At 38.2% G+C, this 13,176-nt stretch overlaps 1 protein-coding gene across 9 annotated transcripts in view; it reads right to left on the bottom strand.

Moving 5' to 3' along the window:
* The window catches only part of NT5C2 (5'-nucleotidase, cytosolic II), a 191,614-nt gene that overhangs the window by 51,750 nt on the left and 126,688 nt on the right, over positions 1-13,176 (bottom strand). Inside the window, exon 1 of one of the 9 annotated variants that reach the window (XM_066354749.1) lies at positions 8,383-8,612. The exons of the other annotated variants lie outside the window; for them this stretch is intronic. Within the exon in view, the coding sequence (XP_066210846.1) occupies positions 8,383-8,396 (14 nt within the window). The 5' untranslated portion in view covers positions 8,397-8,612. Of the gene's footprint in view, positions 1-8,382; positions 8,613-13,176 lie in introns of those variants that run through there. 9 annotated transcript variants of the gene reach the window in all.

The following is a 13,176-nucleotide window of genomic DNA, read 5'->3' as shown; positions in this document are numbered from 1 at the left end:
ATGCGCCCAACCGGGATCCACCCGGCACGCCCACCAGGGGCGACGCTCTGCCCACCAAGGGGCGATGCTCTGCCCCTCCGGGGCATCGCTCTGCTGCGACCAGAGCCACTGTAGCGCCTGGGGCAGAGGCCAAGGAGCCATCCCCAGCGCCCGGGCCATCTTTGCTCCAATGGAGCCTTGGCTGCGGGAGGGGAAGAGAGAGACAGAGAGGAAGGAGGGGGTGGGGGTGGAGAAGCAAATGGGCGCTTCTCCTATGTGCCTTGGCTGGGAATCGAACCCGGGTCCCCCGCATGCCAGGCCGACGCTCTACCGCTGAGCCAATCGGCCAGGGCCAATGCTCTCCCCTGTTCTTGAAATGTCTTCCTCAGTTATCGCTATCTTATTTTTCAAGACCCAGCAATCTCAAGTGATTTCTTCAAGAAACTATCTGGCCTGACCAGGTGGTGGTACAGTGAATAAAGTGGTGGCTTGAGACACAGGGAACCCAGGTTCAAAACCCCAAGGTCACTGGCTTGAGCATGGGCTCACCAGCTTGAGCACAGTGTCACTGGCTTGAACTGGGATCATAGACATGAGCCCATGGTCACTGCTTGAGCCCAAAGGTCACTGGCTCGAAGCCCAAGGTCACTGGCTTGAAGCCCAAGCTCACTGTCTTGAGCAAGGGGTCACTAGCTCCACTGGAGCTTCCCAGTCAAGACACATATGAGGAAGCAATCAACGAACAACTAAGGTATTGCAACGGAGATTTGATGCTTCTCATCTCTCTCCCTTCCTGTCTGTCCCCATCAGTCCCTCTCTCTGTCTCTCTCTCTCACTAAAAACAAAAACAAAAACAAACAAATCTATTCTGGCTGTGCCACAGAACTATATAAAAGCAATGCTTCTGGTTTCAGATTACTTTTCTATCTAATTAAAGAGATTTCATCAACAATTAAATTCTATAAAGTTGTAATCTGTGTTAGAGGTCTGAATATGTAAAATCCTTTATTTTGGCACTTCCTACATTTTGTCATATACATAAAATATGTACGTAATTCTCGTATTCTTTTTTTAAATGATTTTTTAAAGACTTTATTCATTTTGAAGAGGAGGGGGGAGGAGCAGGAAGCGTCAATTCCCATACCTGCCTTGATGAGGTAAGCCCAGGGTTTTGACCTGGTAACCTCAGTGTTCCAAGTTGACACTTTATCCACTGCACCACCACAGGTAGTTCTCATATTCTTTACTGGATCATAAAATGTGAAGCCAGGCACTGCATAAAACTGGCTAATGCTATATAACTGTAACATTTAATACTTCTCTTTTCTACGCATCAGAACAAAATATTTGTGATAATAAAGCTATCTTGAAAGAAAGAATTCAAGTTATTGTTAAAGTATACAAAATAATAATAAATACAGATCAGCCTAGAGCAGTTTTCAACTGGTATGCTGTAAGAGACACAGTGGTGGGATGCAAGAAATTTTAACACATCCTATACCTGAGTACGTAGGGGCACTGACCTCTTCTCCCTTAGACTGTCAAATAAAGAAATGGCAACAGCCAACACAACTACGTATATAGTCATCCGGTGTGAATGAATCAAAATTATACCTATTTTTTTTGTCAGATTGGCAAAAATATAGAATATTTTTTGTGTCCCAGAATTTTTTTTTGTGTGTGTGTGTGTGTGCGTCCCAGAATTTTAGTAATTAGTTTATGTGTACCATGAGATGAAAAAGGGTGAAAATGGCTGGCCTAGAGAATAAATTAGAGATTCTCTTGAAAGGAAATAGAAAAATAATGAGAAATGAAAATTAGAAAACTAATTTAGGAAAAAATGCTAAGTATAGGACAGATATAAATATCGGTGCCTGCAGTAACTTTCATTTAGAATATCCAAATATTCAAAGAGCTCCAACACCTAGCATAGGGCCTTGTAAAAAGCAAACGATATTTAACTGAATTAAAAATTAAACTAAAAAGTTAATAGTGGTTAGTGCTTGCCAGAGGCTATGGGGAATTTTTGTTAATGAGTACAGAGTATCTTTTCGGGGTAATGAAAATACTCTAAAGTTAACAGTGTTGTTGCACAACTCTGAATATACTAAAAGCACTAAATATACACTTTAAAAAGGGGAATTAAATAGTATATGAACTGTTATCTCAATTAAGTGGTTATTTTTAAAACTTAATGGCAGGGCCTTAGTCTGCCTCTGTGTCTCCAACCTTCACTAAAAAAAAATATGCTTAGTAATCTAAAAAATATAGATAAGACTTCATAATTTATGAGTGAATTCCTAAAAATTTTAATTTCAAATGCCATGAATAGCCTGACCGGGCGGTGGCGCAGTGGATAGAGCGTCGGACTAGGATGCAGACGACCCAGGTTTGAGACTCCAAGGTCGCTAGCTTGAGCACGGGCTCATCTGGTTTGAGCAAAAGCTCACCAGCTTGTACCCAAGGTTGATGGCTCGAGCAAGGGGTTACTTGGTTTGCTGAAGGCCCGCGGTCAAGGCACATATGAGAAAGCAATCAATGAACAACTAAGGTGTCACAATAAGCAATAAAAAACTAATGATTGATGCTTCTCATCTCTCTGTTCCTGTCTATCCCTTTCTCTGTCTCTGTAAAAAAAAAAAAAAAAAGGGGGTATGAAAAAAAATGCCATGAATATATAGACATAACAAGAAATTTTGAACTAGATTATAAAGCAAATATTTTAGCATTAGTTTTGTTTTCATAAATTCTAGCCAGTAACTGCTTGCTAATTTGTCTTAATATTTCCTCTAAGGAAAATCCTCAGGAAGAATATATTTTTTGTTTACCAGATTGTGCCAGGAAAAACAGCAGTCTGTGCTTTAAAAGTCTGAACAACAAGCATATTATCATTTCTCAAATAAAACATAAATTAATCATAATGTTCATTTTTCTCCTTAAATATTCTACATAAAGAAGTACCAGTGAAAATCTTTATTATATGCGGCTTAAGTGTCTGTTTGTCGCCGATAGCTTATTGGTTGCTTGCGTAACTGTACTAGCCAATGGGGTGAAGTTGACAGCATTCAAATAGTCCCGCCTTCTGGCATGCCACCTCACAAATTGAGGTTAAAGATTGGAGCAATTATTATGCTGTTAAGAAATCTTAACACCAGAAGGGGTCTTTGCAATGGTACAAGACTAGAGGTTCTCCAATTGAAAAATAATGTCATAATAGCTAAGTCTTTGACTGGCTCCTCTAAAGGTGAAATACATGTCATTCCAAGAATTGATTTGGCTCCATCTCAAACAGGGTTGCCGTTTCAATTGAGACGTAGACAATTTCCTGTAAAACTTGCCTTTGCTATGACCATCAATAAGTCTCAGGGCCAAACGCTTAAGCATGTTGGCATTTTTTTACCTGAGCCTGCATTTGGACACAGTCAACTTTATGTTGCCTGTTCAAGATTTCGTGAAAGAACGGACGTAAAATTAAAAATAATTGATGGTCCTCTGCAAGGTGAGCTTAAAAATGATGGAAAGATCTACACAAGAAATGTTGTGTACAAAGAGATCTTTGACATGTGAATTAACATTTTATTATTTAAATCACCTTTATTTATTGAGCTAGCGGTGACTCTTAAGAAATGTACCGCCAGTGGTTTCCTTCATTGCACTCTACTTTAAGCAATTAAGCAAGTAGAAGGGGGAAACTCCGTGGGGCAGTAAGCAAAGGGGCGTCCTTGCCGCCTGCCCTGGGTAATTCAGTTTGAATTAGCAGACAGCTTTGCACAAATCATTTTAATTACAATTTATAATATCTAGAACAGCGGTCATTTCGTATGACCGCCGGGCTTTCTAGTAACGTGAATATGGAGCCACAGACGTTACAAAGTTAAAGATGATTAAAATTTAAGATGCCGTCAATTATAAAATTCACCCACACTATATGCTATTAAGAAATAGGGAAGGGGAAGGATGCCCAAGAAAATTCAGACTCAAAGCTACGATATCAAAGGGCTATATCCTTAAGTAATAAGAGGATAAATCTATAACATGTAAGAAGTATCAAAGGAAATCTGCACTGAGTCCAAGGAGGGGAAAAAATTCCCCTTTCTGAACAGGAAGTTATGTAGGTTTGTGGTCTGAATTTACATTACCAGGATGGTTATTATTGCCCCTCTAAATGACTGAAAGAAATTAAATCCTCTGTGCAAGAACTCAACTTAATTCTCAGTGTTATACTGGTAGATGCAGCCTAATTTCAGATATGTTTAAATGTGAAAATATGTGTATCTTAAAAGTGACAAAGTATTAAGAGTAGTGAACACGCATCTTCTCATCAAAGATTTCAAAGCAAACTTTAAGGAAATTCATTAAAAATGTTTAAGAGACATTAAAATTCCCTTCACCCTCTTTCTCAAATGAAGAAACTGTAATAATAAGAGCAGGATGGTGGGAAATAAAAGAGGACTTAACAAACTAAGAAAATTACACAGTTAAAAGAGAAACCAGAAATATCAATAATTCTGAAAATAAATATATTATTCTAAAACTTCAGTCTAATTAAACACAGATCTTTTTCCAATCCCTTTTTTCCTCTTTTTCTATAAATTCTTTTTTACTTTTCAACCCCATTTTTTAAAGTAAAGACCAGTGTAGAGAGGATAACTTGAAAAGGCAGCAAAATATCAAAGTTGAACTCTGTGGGATAAAAATAGAGAAAAGCCTTAACAAGTGGTGGTGCAGTGGATAGACCGTCAGCCTGGGATGCAGAGGACCCAGGTTCGAAACCCAGAAGTCGCTGGCTTGAGCGCAGGCTCATCAGCTTCAGCATGGGATCACAGGCATGACCCCATGGTTGCTGGCTTGAACCCAAAGGTCGCTGGCTTAGAGCCCAAGGTCTCTGGCTCGAGTATGGGGTCACTTACTCTGCTGTAGCCCCGGGGTCAAGGCACATATGAGAAAGCAATCAATGAACAACTAAGGTGCCACAAGGAAACATTGATGCTTCTCATCTCTCTCCCTTCCTGTCTGTCTGTCCCTATCTGTCCCTCTCACTGACTCTGTCTGTCAAAAATAAAAAATAAAAATAAGAGAAGAAAATACAATTATCCATGCTATCATTAGGACTAATTAACAAGTTACTGATTATGCCTATTGTGAAAAAGGGAGGTTAAAATTTAGAATTTAAAATAAAAGCATTTGGCCTCTTATCTAAGACAGCAGCTCAGTAATAAAAGGCATTCTAACAACAATGAAAGGGCATTCTAACAACAACGACAATAAAAGGGCATTCTAACAACTGTAGGGGACAAGGGTTCAATCATGACACTGAAAGGAAGGTTCATTTTTTTCTGCATTACTCATACTATGCTACTTATATTTCCCCAAATATAATCTCTTGACTATGAATAAACAATAACCTTTCTTTAACAAAAAGTTAAATAAGCAAGTTAAAGAGATTTCAAGTTTTATTTCCCACCAAATTTATTAAAATATGATTTACTTAAAATTCATTCATTTTAAGTGTAAACTTCTGTGAGTTTGGCAATTGTATATACTGACGTAACAATTTCCACAATCAATCCAAAACATTTCTTAATGTCCTTTTGCAATACTCAACCCCTGCCCCAGGCTATCGCTGATCCATGGTTTGTCATTACAGGTTTCTCATAAATGGAATCAAACATCATGTAGCCGATGTTTGTGCCTCTTTCACTTAGCACATTTCTGAGATTCATTCATATTCTATATGTACCATAATTAATTCTTTTACTCCTGAGTCATATTTCACTGTGTAAATATACCACAAATTGTTTACCCATTCAGTTACTGGATATCGTGGGTTGTTCCCAGTACTGGCTATTATAAATAATATTGCTATGAACAGTCACATACAAATCTGTGTAAACACATGCTTTCATTTCTCTTGGGTAAATACCTACAAATGGAATTACTAGGCCATATGGTAAGTTCATAATTAACTTTAAATGAGATTGCTAAAACTGTTTTCTGTTTTGCATTCTCATCAGCAATGCATGAGAGTTCCAGTTGCTCCACATGGTCGGTGTTTTTCTTTTGGTCATTCTAGTTCAGCAATTTTCAAATGATACATTGCAAGAATTTTTAAAACATGCTATACCTAACTATTTAGTCAAAGGCACTAACCTCTTTTCCCTTAGATAGTCAAATGAAAAAATGACAACAGCCAACACAACAGCCATCTGTTATAAATGAAAATTATACCTATGTTGTTGTGGGGTGTGTGTGTGTGTGTGTGTGTGTGTGTGTGTGTATGTGTGTGTATGTGTGATTGACAAGAAATACATGGGTTTTGCCAGACCAGGTGGTGGAGCACTGGACAGAGCATCAGACTGGGATGCGGAGGAGGACCCAGGTTCAAAACCCCAAGGTTGCTGGCTTGACCAAGGGCTTACCAGCTTGAGTGCAAGGTTGCTGGCTTGAGCCCAGACGTTGCTGGCTTGAGCAAGGGGTCACTCACTCTGTTGTAGCCCCCCCACCCCTGCTGTCAAGGCACATATGAGAAAGCAAACAATGAACAATTAAGGTGCTACAATGAAGAATTGATGCTTCTCATCTCTCTCCCTTCCTGTCTGTCTGTCTGTCCCTCTGTCTTTTGTCACCTTCCCCCCAAAAATTACTTTGGCCTAATTGCTGAAAATCAATTGAGTGTGTGTGTGTGTGTGTGTGTGTGTGTGTGTGTGTGTGTGTGTGTGTGTGTGTGTAGGTCTACAAACTCCCTATTAAGTTGCATGATCGATAAGTCTATCCTTATACTAATACCACAGTCTGGGTTACTGTATGTTTACATAAGGCAGAAGTGTAATTTTTGGAGACTTAACTCTTATAATTATCTTTTCCTATTACTATTAGGTAAATAGTCCATGGATATCAAATGACAGACTGACTGTATTATGTGTCAAAATATCACATACACAAAAATTGTAAATGTAAGGATTATTTTCATCCCAAGATACAAAATTTACCCATTTATTTCTAAAGATAGCAAAGGAGAATAAAAGCTAACTGATTTCATTTACATGATCCATGCATTTAAAATGCACCTGATTCATTACCTATTAAGACAGTACAGGAATTGCCCTACAGATCCCTAGAAATAAACCTAAGAGAATATCTCAGCCCCTATAATGTCCTTTGGTTTATACAGATCTCTAACTAACCAATTCTAACATAGGCTTTAGCATAAGGAAAAAATAAGTACTAATTACTTCCCAAGAATTTTGACAGCACCTAGAAATACATTCCTTCTTAAATCTATAAACCAGCTTTATAAACCATGTGTACAAGACTAACAACCTTATCAGTGTTCGTGATAATTTTTATCATAAAAATTGTTTAACAAGTGCAGATTTGTAGCCAGTGCTGAAGTTAAGAAAACATACAAACCTGAAGAGGTAATCCTTTCATAATTTTCACATTTAAAGAAACCTCAAAATTCTAGTGATATGATGAGTGGTTGAAAAATAACAATTATTTTTACCATAATTTATTTCCTTTATCCAATAATGAGTTTTAAAAATAGCAGTAAAATAGACAAATTTAATTTTGCTCATAATCAATACATTATTAGATTAAAATAAATTATAAGCATGGTGCTCTGAAACTACTTCAAAATTTCTAATAAAAGAAAAAAAAATTAAGAGCTTCCACAAAATCAAAATTTTGTATTTTTGAAGATTTTTTTTTTGAGAAATCTATGTCCTATTTAACCAAAGGGAATGTGTCTCTAGTCATGCTTGAAGGCTAGAAATGAGATAGTCAACAGTATGAAGATATTAACTTACATGTCACCTACTATAGTGGTCACAAAAAGAAAATCAGTAATAATTCAGACTCTGAAGCATAAGAGAAATGTTAAAACAATCTTAAAGTAACACCAAACTATTTTACATTATAAAGAGGAATAGGGCATTCAAAAAAATTATTTTTTGCGTATAATGCCCAGAAGGAAACAAAATCACAGGCTGTTTTTACTCAATCTTTCACATTATTTTCTGAAGGTACAATTTATTTTAAAAATTCCCTCATTTTTTTGTAAAACTCTTAGATAAGATATCACTGACTGCTTTCAATCTTCACAAATACTTTCTACCAAAAAACAAAATGAGTTTATCACAAAGTAAACAAGGTGTTTAAACTCACTAAATTCCTATTAAGATTATCCATCATCAATACTATTTTTCAAAATAGCAATAGTAACTTTACAGTATATTACATGTGAACCACTAACAATGTAAGCTTTCAGCTGAATTTATTTCAATCTCTCCTTCTTTCTCCACTCTGACTGGTAGCACTGCTTATTAATCTTCCAATTCACTCGGATGACTATAACATCTCTGCTGAGAAAAATAAGGGAGAAAGAATAATAAACTCACTTACCCTTCCTTAGACATTCTCAAAGAACTACTTCCTCTGGATGAGAATACAGGATCAACAAACAAGCTTCACTGATCTCCTGAGAACTGTAGCTCATTTGTTAAAGCATAGAGAACTCAGGCCCTGAGAGGCCCAACAAATTTGGGCACAATGCCGAACCCTAACCAGGCAGTATCTCAGTCACCAATATCCCCAGCTTTAAATACTTGAAAAAAACCTAAGGATAATAGAAAAAAAGTGGAGAGCAGGAAAAATAACTAATGGTCTGAACGATTTAAGACTGGCCAGTTTAGGAAGGAGACAATCCAAACGGCAAGTTCCGGTAAGAGACAGGAATCGTTACTGGCAACCACACAGAAAAAGCAAATTTACCCCCTAATGAGGCCCGCCAACAGTACCACAAACAATGTGAGTTTCACAGAATGGACCGGCCCTAGTCGGTCCAAATCATTTTCAGTTTACTCTGGGGGCAAAAAAAATCAACAAGATACAAAGTTGTTTTAATTATCAGGTTAGTTATTTCCTCTCTTCGAAAATGAACAATTGAACTACAAGAGAAGAAAGTATGTGCAGATCGTATTACAGGAGGAACCTAAAGTATTTCCACACTGAAGTCTTTTTTTCTGATCATTAACTGCTTTTAAGGAAAACATCTGTTACTCAATCGCCTGAAAACTCAGCTCATGAGAAAAAAAATTTACAGATCTCTAGTATATGGGGGAATAAATCCAGAACATTCTAAAGGTTAATTCCAAATCTAAGAGCAAACTGAGGTTTGAAAGAAAAACATCGGCAACATTCCTGCCTCCTGACCAATATAATGCATAGGGATTATGCAATAGGGAAACAAAGTCTAAAAATACTGAGATGACAAATAAATTCTCCTAGTGGTAATTCAAATTAAAAATAAAATATACATGCCTTAAAGAAATACTACTTGAATTAAAACTTGAAATTAAAAAAAAATTATCTTTATTTTTTTAACTTATTTTAGCGAGAGAGAGACAGACAGGAAGGGAGAGAGATGAGAAGCATCACTCATAGTTGCAGCATCTTGATTGTTCATCAATTGCTTTCTCATGTGTGCCTTGAAGGGGTAGGGGGGGTTCCAGCTGAGCCAGTGACCCCTTGCTCAAGCCAACAACCTTTAGACTCAAGCCAGTGACCATGGAGTCATGTCTATGATATCATGCTCAAGCCGGCAACCCCATGCTCAAGCCAGCGACCACGCACACAAGTTAGCAACCTTGAGATTTCAAACCTGGGACCACAGCATCACAGGCCAATGCTCTTACCCACTGCGTCACCACCTGGTCAGGCAACTTGCTCTCTTTAAATATTACCTAAATATCTTACCATCAAGATTTCTATTAGTTATTAAAATGTTTAGTCACCAAGTAACTAAAAGCACTATTAAAAACTAAAAACTTGCCTGACCAGGAGGTGGCGCAGTGGACAGAGCATCGGACGGGGATGCAGAGGACCCAGGTTTGAAACCCCGAGGTTGCTGGCTTGAGTAGAGGCTCATCTGGTTTGACCAAGGCTCACCACCTTGAGGCTAAAGTCTGGCTTGACAAGGGGTCACTAGGTCTGCTATAGCCCCCTGGTTAAGGCACATATGAGAAAGCAATCAATGAACTAAAGTTCTGCAACGAGAAAAAAATGGATGCTTCTCATCTCTCTCCCTCCTGTCTGTCTGTCCCTATCTGTCCCTCTCTCTGAATATCTGTCAAAAAAAAAAAGATATGAGCTAATGACTGAAATTTAAAAAACTGACTGAAGATAAGCACAGAAGCAAGAACTCCAATGAATCCTCAGCAAGATAGCTACAGAAAAATCCAAAGTTTATTACCTACCCATTTTTGGAGAAATATCAGTGGGAGTCACACATCTCATACACCCTTTGTATGGTTATCACTTTTGAAAGCCCATTACTATTACATATTATATAATAATAACTATCAAAATCATGTATTATTGTGCAATGTTATATATCATGTTAAATAACAATACAAATAAATCAATAAAAATGGAAAGAAAAAAAAAACACCTGAAAGCAAACAAATGAACCTAATTACACTGCATATGAATAATCTAATCATACTGTATAAAAAAAAATAATTAACTAACCCAAGCAACTATAAACAACAGTATTTGACTATATACCTTTAGTCATTGGCAGGGTAGAACAGAAGTACTGTAAACAAATCATGAATGTTTTTTAGGTTTGTTTGTCATGGTATGGGTGAATCAATTCTGAAACTATTTTAGATGTATTATTAGATTTACCAGGCGGTGGCACAGTGAATTGGACATTGGCTTGGGACGCTGAGGACCCAGGTTTGAAATCCCAAGGTCACCAGCTTGAATGTAGGCTTATCCAGCTTGAGTACAGGATCATAGACATGACCTCATGGTCGCTGGCATGAGCCCAAAGGTCGCTGGCTTGAGCCCAAGGGGTCACTGGCTCAGTTGGTGCCCCCTGGTCAAGGCACATATGAGAAATCAATGAACAGCTAAGGTGCCACAATTACTAGTTGATGCTTCTCATCTCTCTTCCTTCCTGTCTGTCTGTCCCTATCTGTCCGTCTCTCTCTCTCTCTCTTGTTAAAAACAAATCAAAACAAAACAATGAAATGAGGTACAAATCAACAGCACAAGGTAATGTGAGTCATTCGCAAATATGTGTAAAGTCAACAATACAATCCCCAATAAACCATGGGTCAAAAAGAAATCATGAAGGAAATTAGAAAATACTTAGATAATTTATAAAACAAACAAAAAGAAACATAGTGCTTGCCCAGTGACAGCGCAGTGGATAGAGCACCGACCTGGGATGCTAAAGTCCCCCGTTCAAAATCCTCAGGTCACCAGCTTGAGCATGAATCATTCAGCTTGAGCATAGGCTCACCAGCTTGAGCCTGGAGTCACTAGCCTGAGAATGGGATCATCGACATGACCCCATGGTTGCTGGCGTGAGCCCAAAGGTTGCTGGCTTATAGCCCAAGTCACTGTCTTGAGCAAGCGGTCACTGGTTTGGCTTGAGACCCCCCTGGGTCAAGGTACATATGAGAAGCAATCAATGAACAAATAAAGTGGTGCAACTATGAGTTGTTGCTTCTCCTCTCTCTCACTCTCTCAAAAGAAAAAACAAAACACATAGTGAAAGCTATACTCAGAGAAAATTTTATAGCTTTTAATGTATATATTTAAAAAGTAGGCCCTGGCCGGTTGGCTCAACGGTAGAGCGTCGGCCTGGCGTGCGGGGGACCCGGGTTCGATTCCCGGCCAGGGCACATAGGAGAAGCACCCATTTGCTTCTCCACCCCCCCTCCTTCCTCTCTGTCTCTCTCTTCCCCTCCCGCAGCCAAGGCTCCATTGGAGCAGGGATGGCCCGGGCGCTGGGGATGGCTCCTTGGCCTCTGCCCCAGGCGCTAGAGTGGCTCTGGTTGCAGCAGAGCGACACCCCAGAGGGGCAGAGCATCGCCCCCTGGTGGGCAGAGCGTCGCCCCTGGTGGGCGTGCCAGGTGGATCCCGGTCGGGCGCATGCGGGAGTCTGTCTGACTGTCTCTCCCCATTTCCAACTTTGGAAAAATACAAAAAAAAACAAAAAACATAAAAAGTAGAAAGATCTCAAATCCATGGACTAACTTTCCTTCTTAAGAAATTAGAAAAGAACAAATTAAACTCAAAGCAAACACAAGGAAAAAAACTAATAAATATTAAAGCAGAGATAAATAAAACTGAAAAACCCTGAAGAAAAATCAATAAAACTTTTAAAAGTTAGTTTCAACAAAATAGACAAACATTTAGCTAGACTGTTAAAAAAACAAAAACAGAAGACTACTCAAATCAGGAATGAAAACAAAAACATTACTATTAACCCTACAGTAATAAAAATAAATATAAGGGAATACAATAAACAATTTTATGCCAATATATTAAGTAACTGACATGAAATGGGCAAATACCTAGAAACACACAAACTACCAACACTGAGTGGGGAGAATTAGAAGATTTGAACAGATCTACAATAATAAAAAGATTAAATTAGTAATCAAAAAACTTTAAACAAAAGGAATGCTGAGAACTGATAGTTTTATTAGTAAATTCTAACAAATGTTTAAAGAAGAATGAATACTATCCTTTTAAAACGCTTCCAAAAAGAGGGAACACTTCTCAGATCATTCTATGAAGCCAGAATAGTATCTCGATACCAAAGCCAGAGAAGACATCACAAGAAAAATATAGTGCCTGGCCTGTGGTGGCACAGTGGATAAAGTGTCAATCTGGAAACGCTGAGGTTGCCGGTTCAAAACCCTGGGCTTGCCTGGTCAAGGCACATACGGGAGTTGATGCTTTCTGCTCCTCCCCCCTTCTCTCTCTCTCTCTCTCTCCCCTCTCTATAATGAATAAATAAAATCTTAAAAAAAAAAATATAGAACAGCATCTCTTATGAATACAGATACAAAAATCCTTAACAAAATACGAGCAAACCAAATCTAATGGCCCAGTAAAAGAATGTACACTATGACCAAGTGGGATTTGTCTCAGGAATACCAGGCTGGTTCAACATATAAAATGGTATTAAAAAAAACAAAAACCACACAATCATTTCAATAGACATAGAAAAAGCATTCTGATACTTACACACTAGCTGTTACAACACAGCTGACCACTGAAAACATAGGGATTGGGAACCTATGGCTCGCAATCCAGACGTGGCTCTTTGATGGCTGCATCTGGCTCGCAGACATATTTTTTTAAATTATTTTTATTTATTTATTCATTTTAGAG

The sequence above is a fragment of the Saccopteryx leptura genome, chromosome 13, assembly GCF_036850995.1.
Source record: "Saccopteryx leptura isolate mSacLep1 chromosome 13, mSacLep1_pri_phased_curated, whole genome shotgun sequence".
In the NCBI taxonomy this organism is placed as follows: Eukaryota; Metazoa; Chordata; class Mammalia; order Chiroptera; family Emballonuridae; genus Saccopteryx; species Saccopteryx leptura.
The sequence above is the reverse complement of the archived record's forward strand: the minus strand, read 5'-3'. Positions and strand labels throughout refer to the sequence as shown.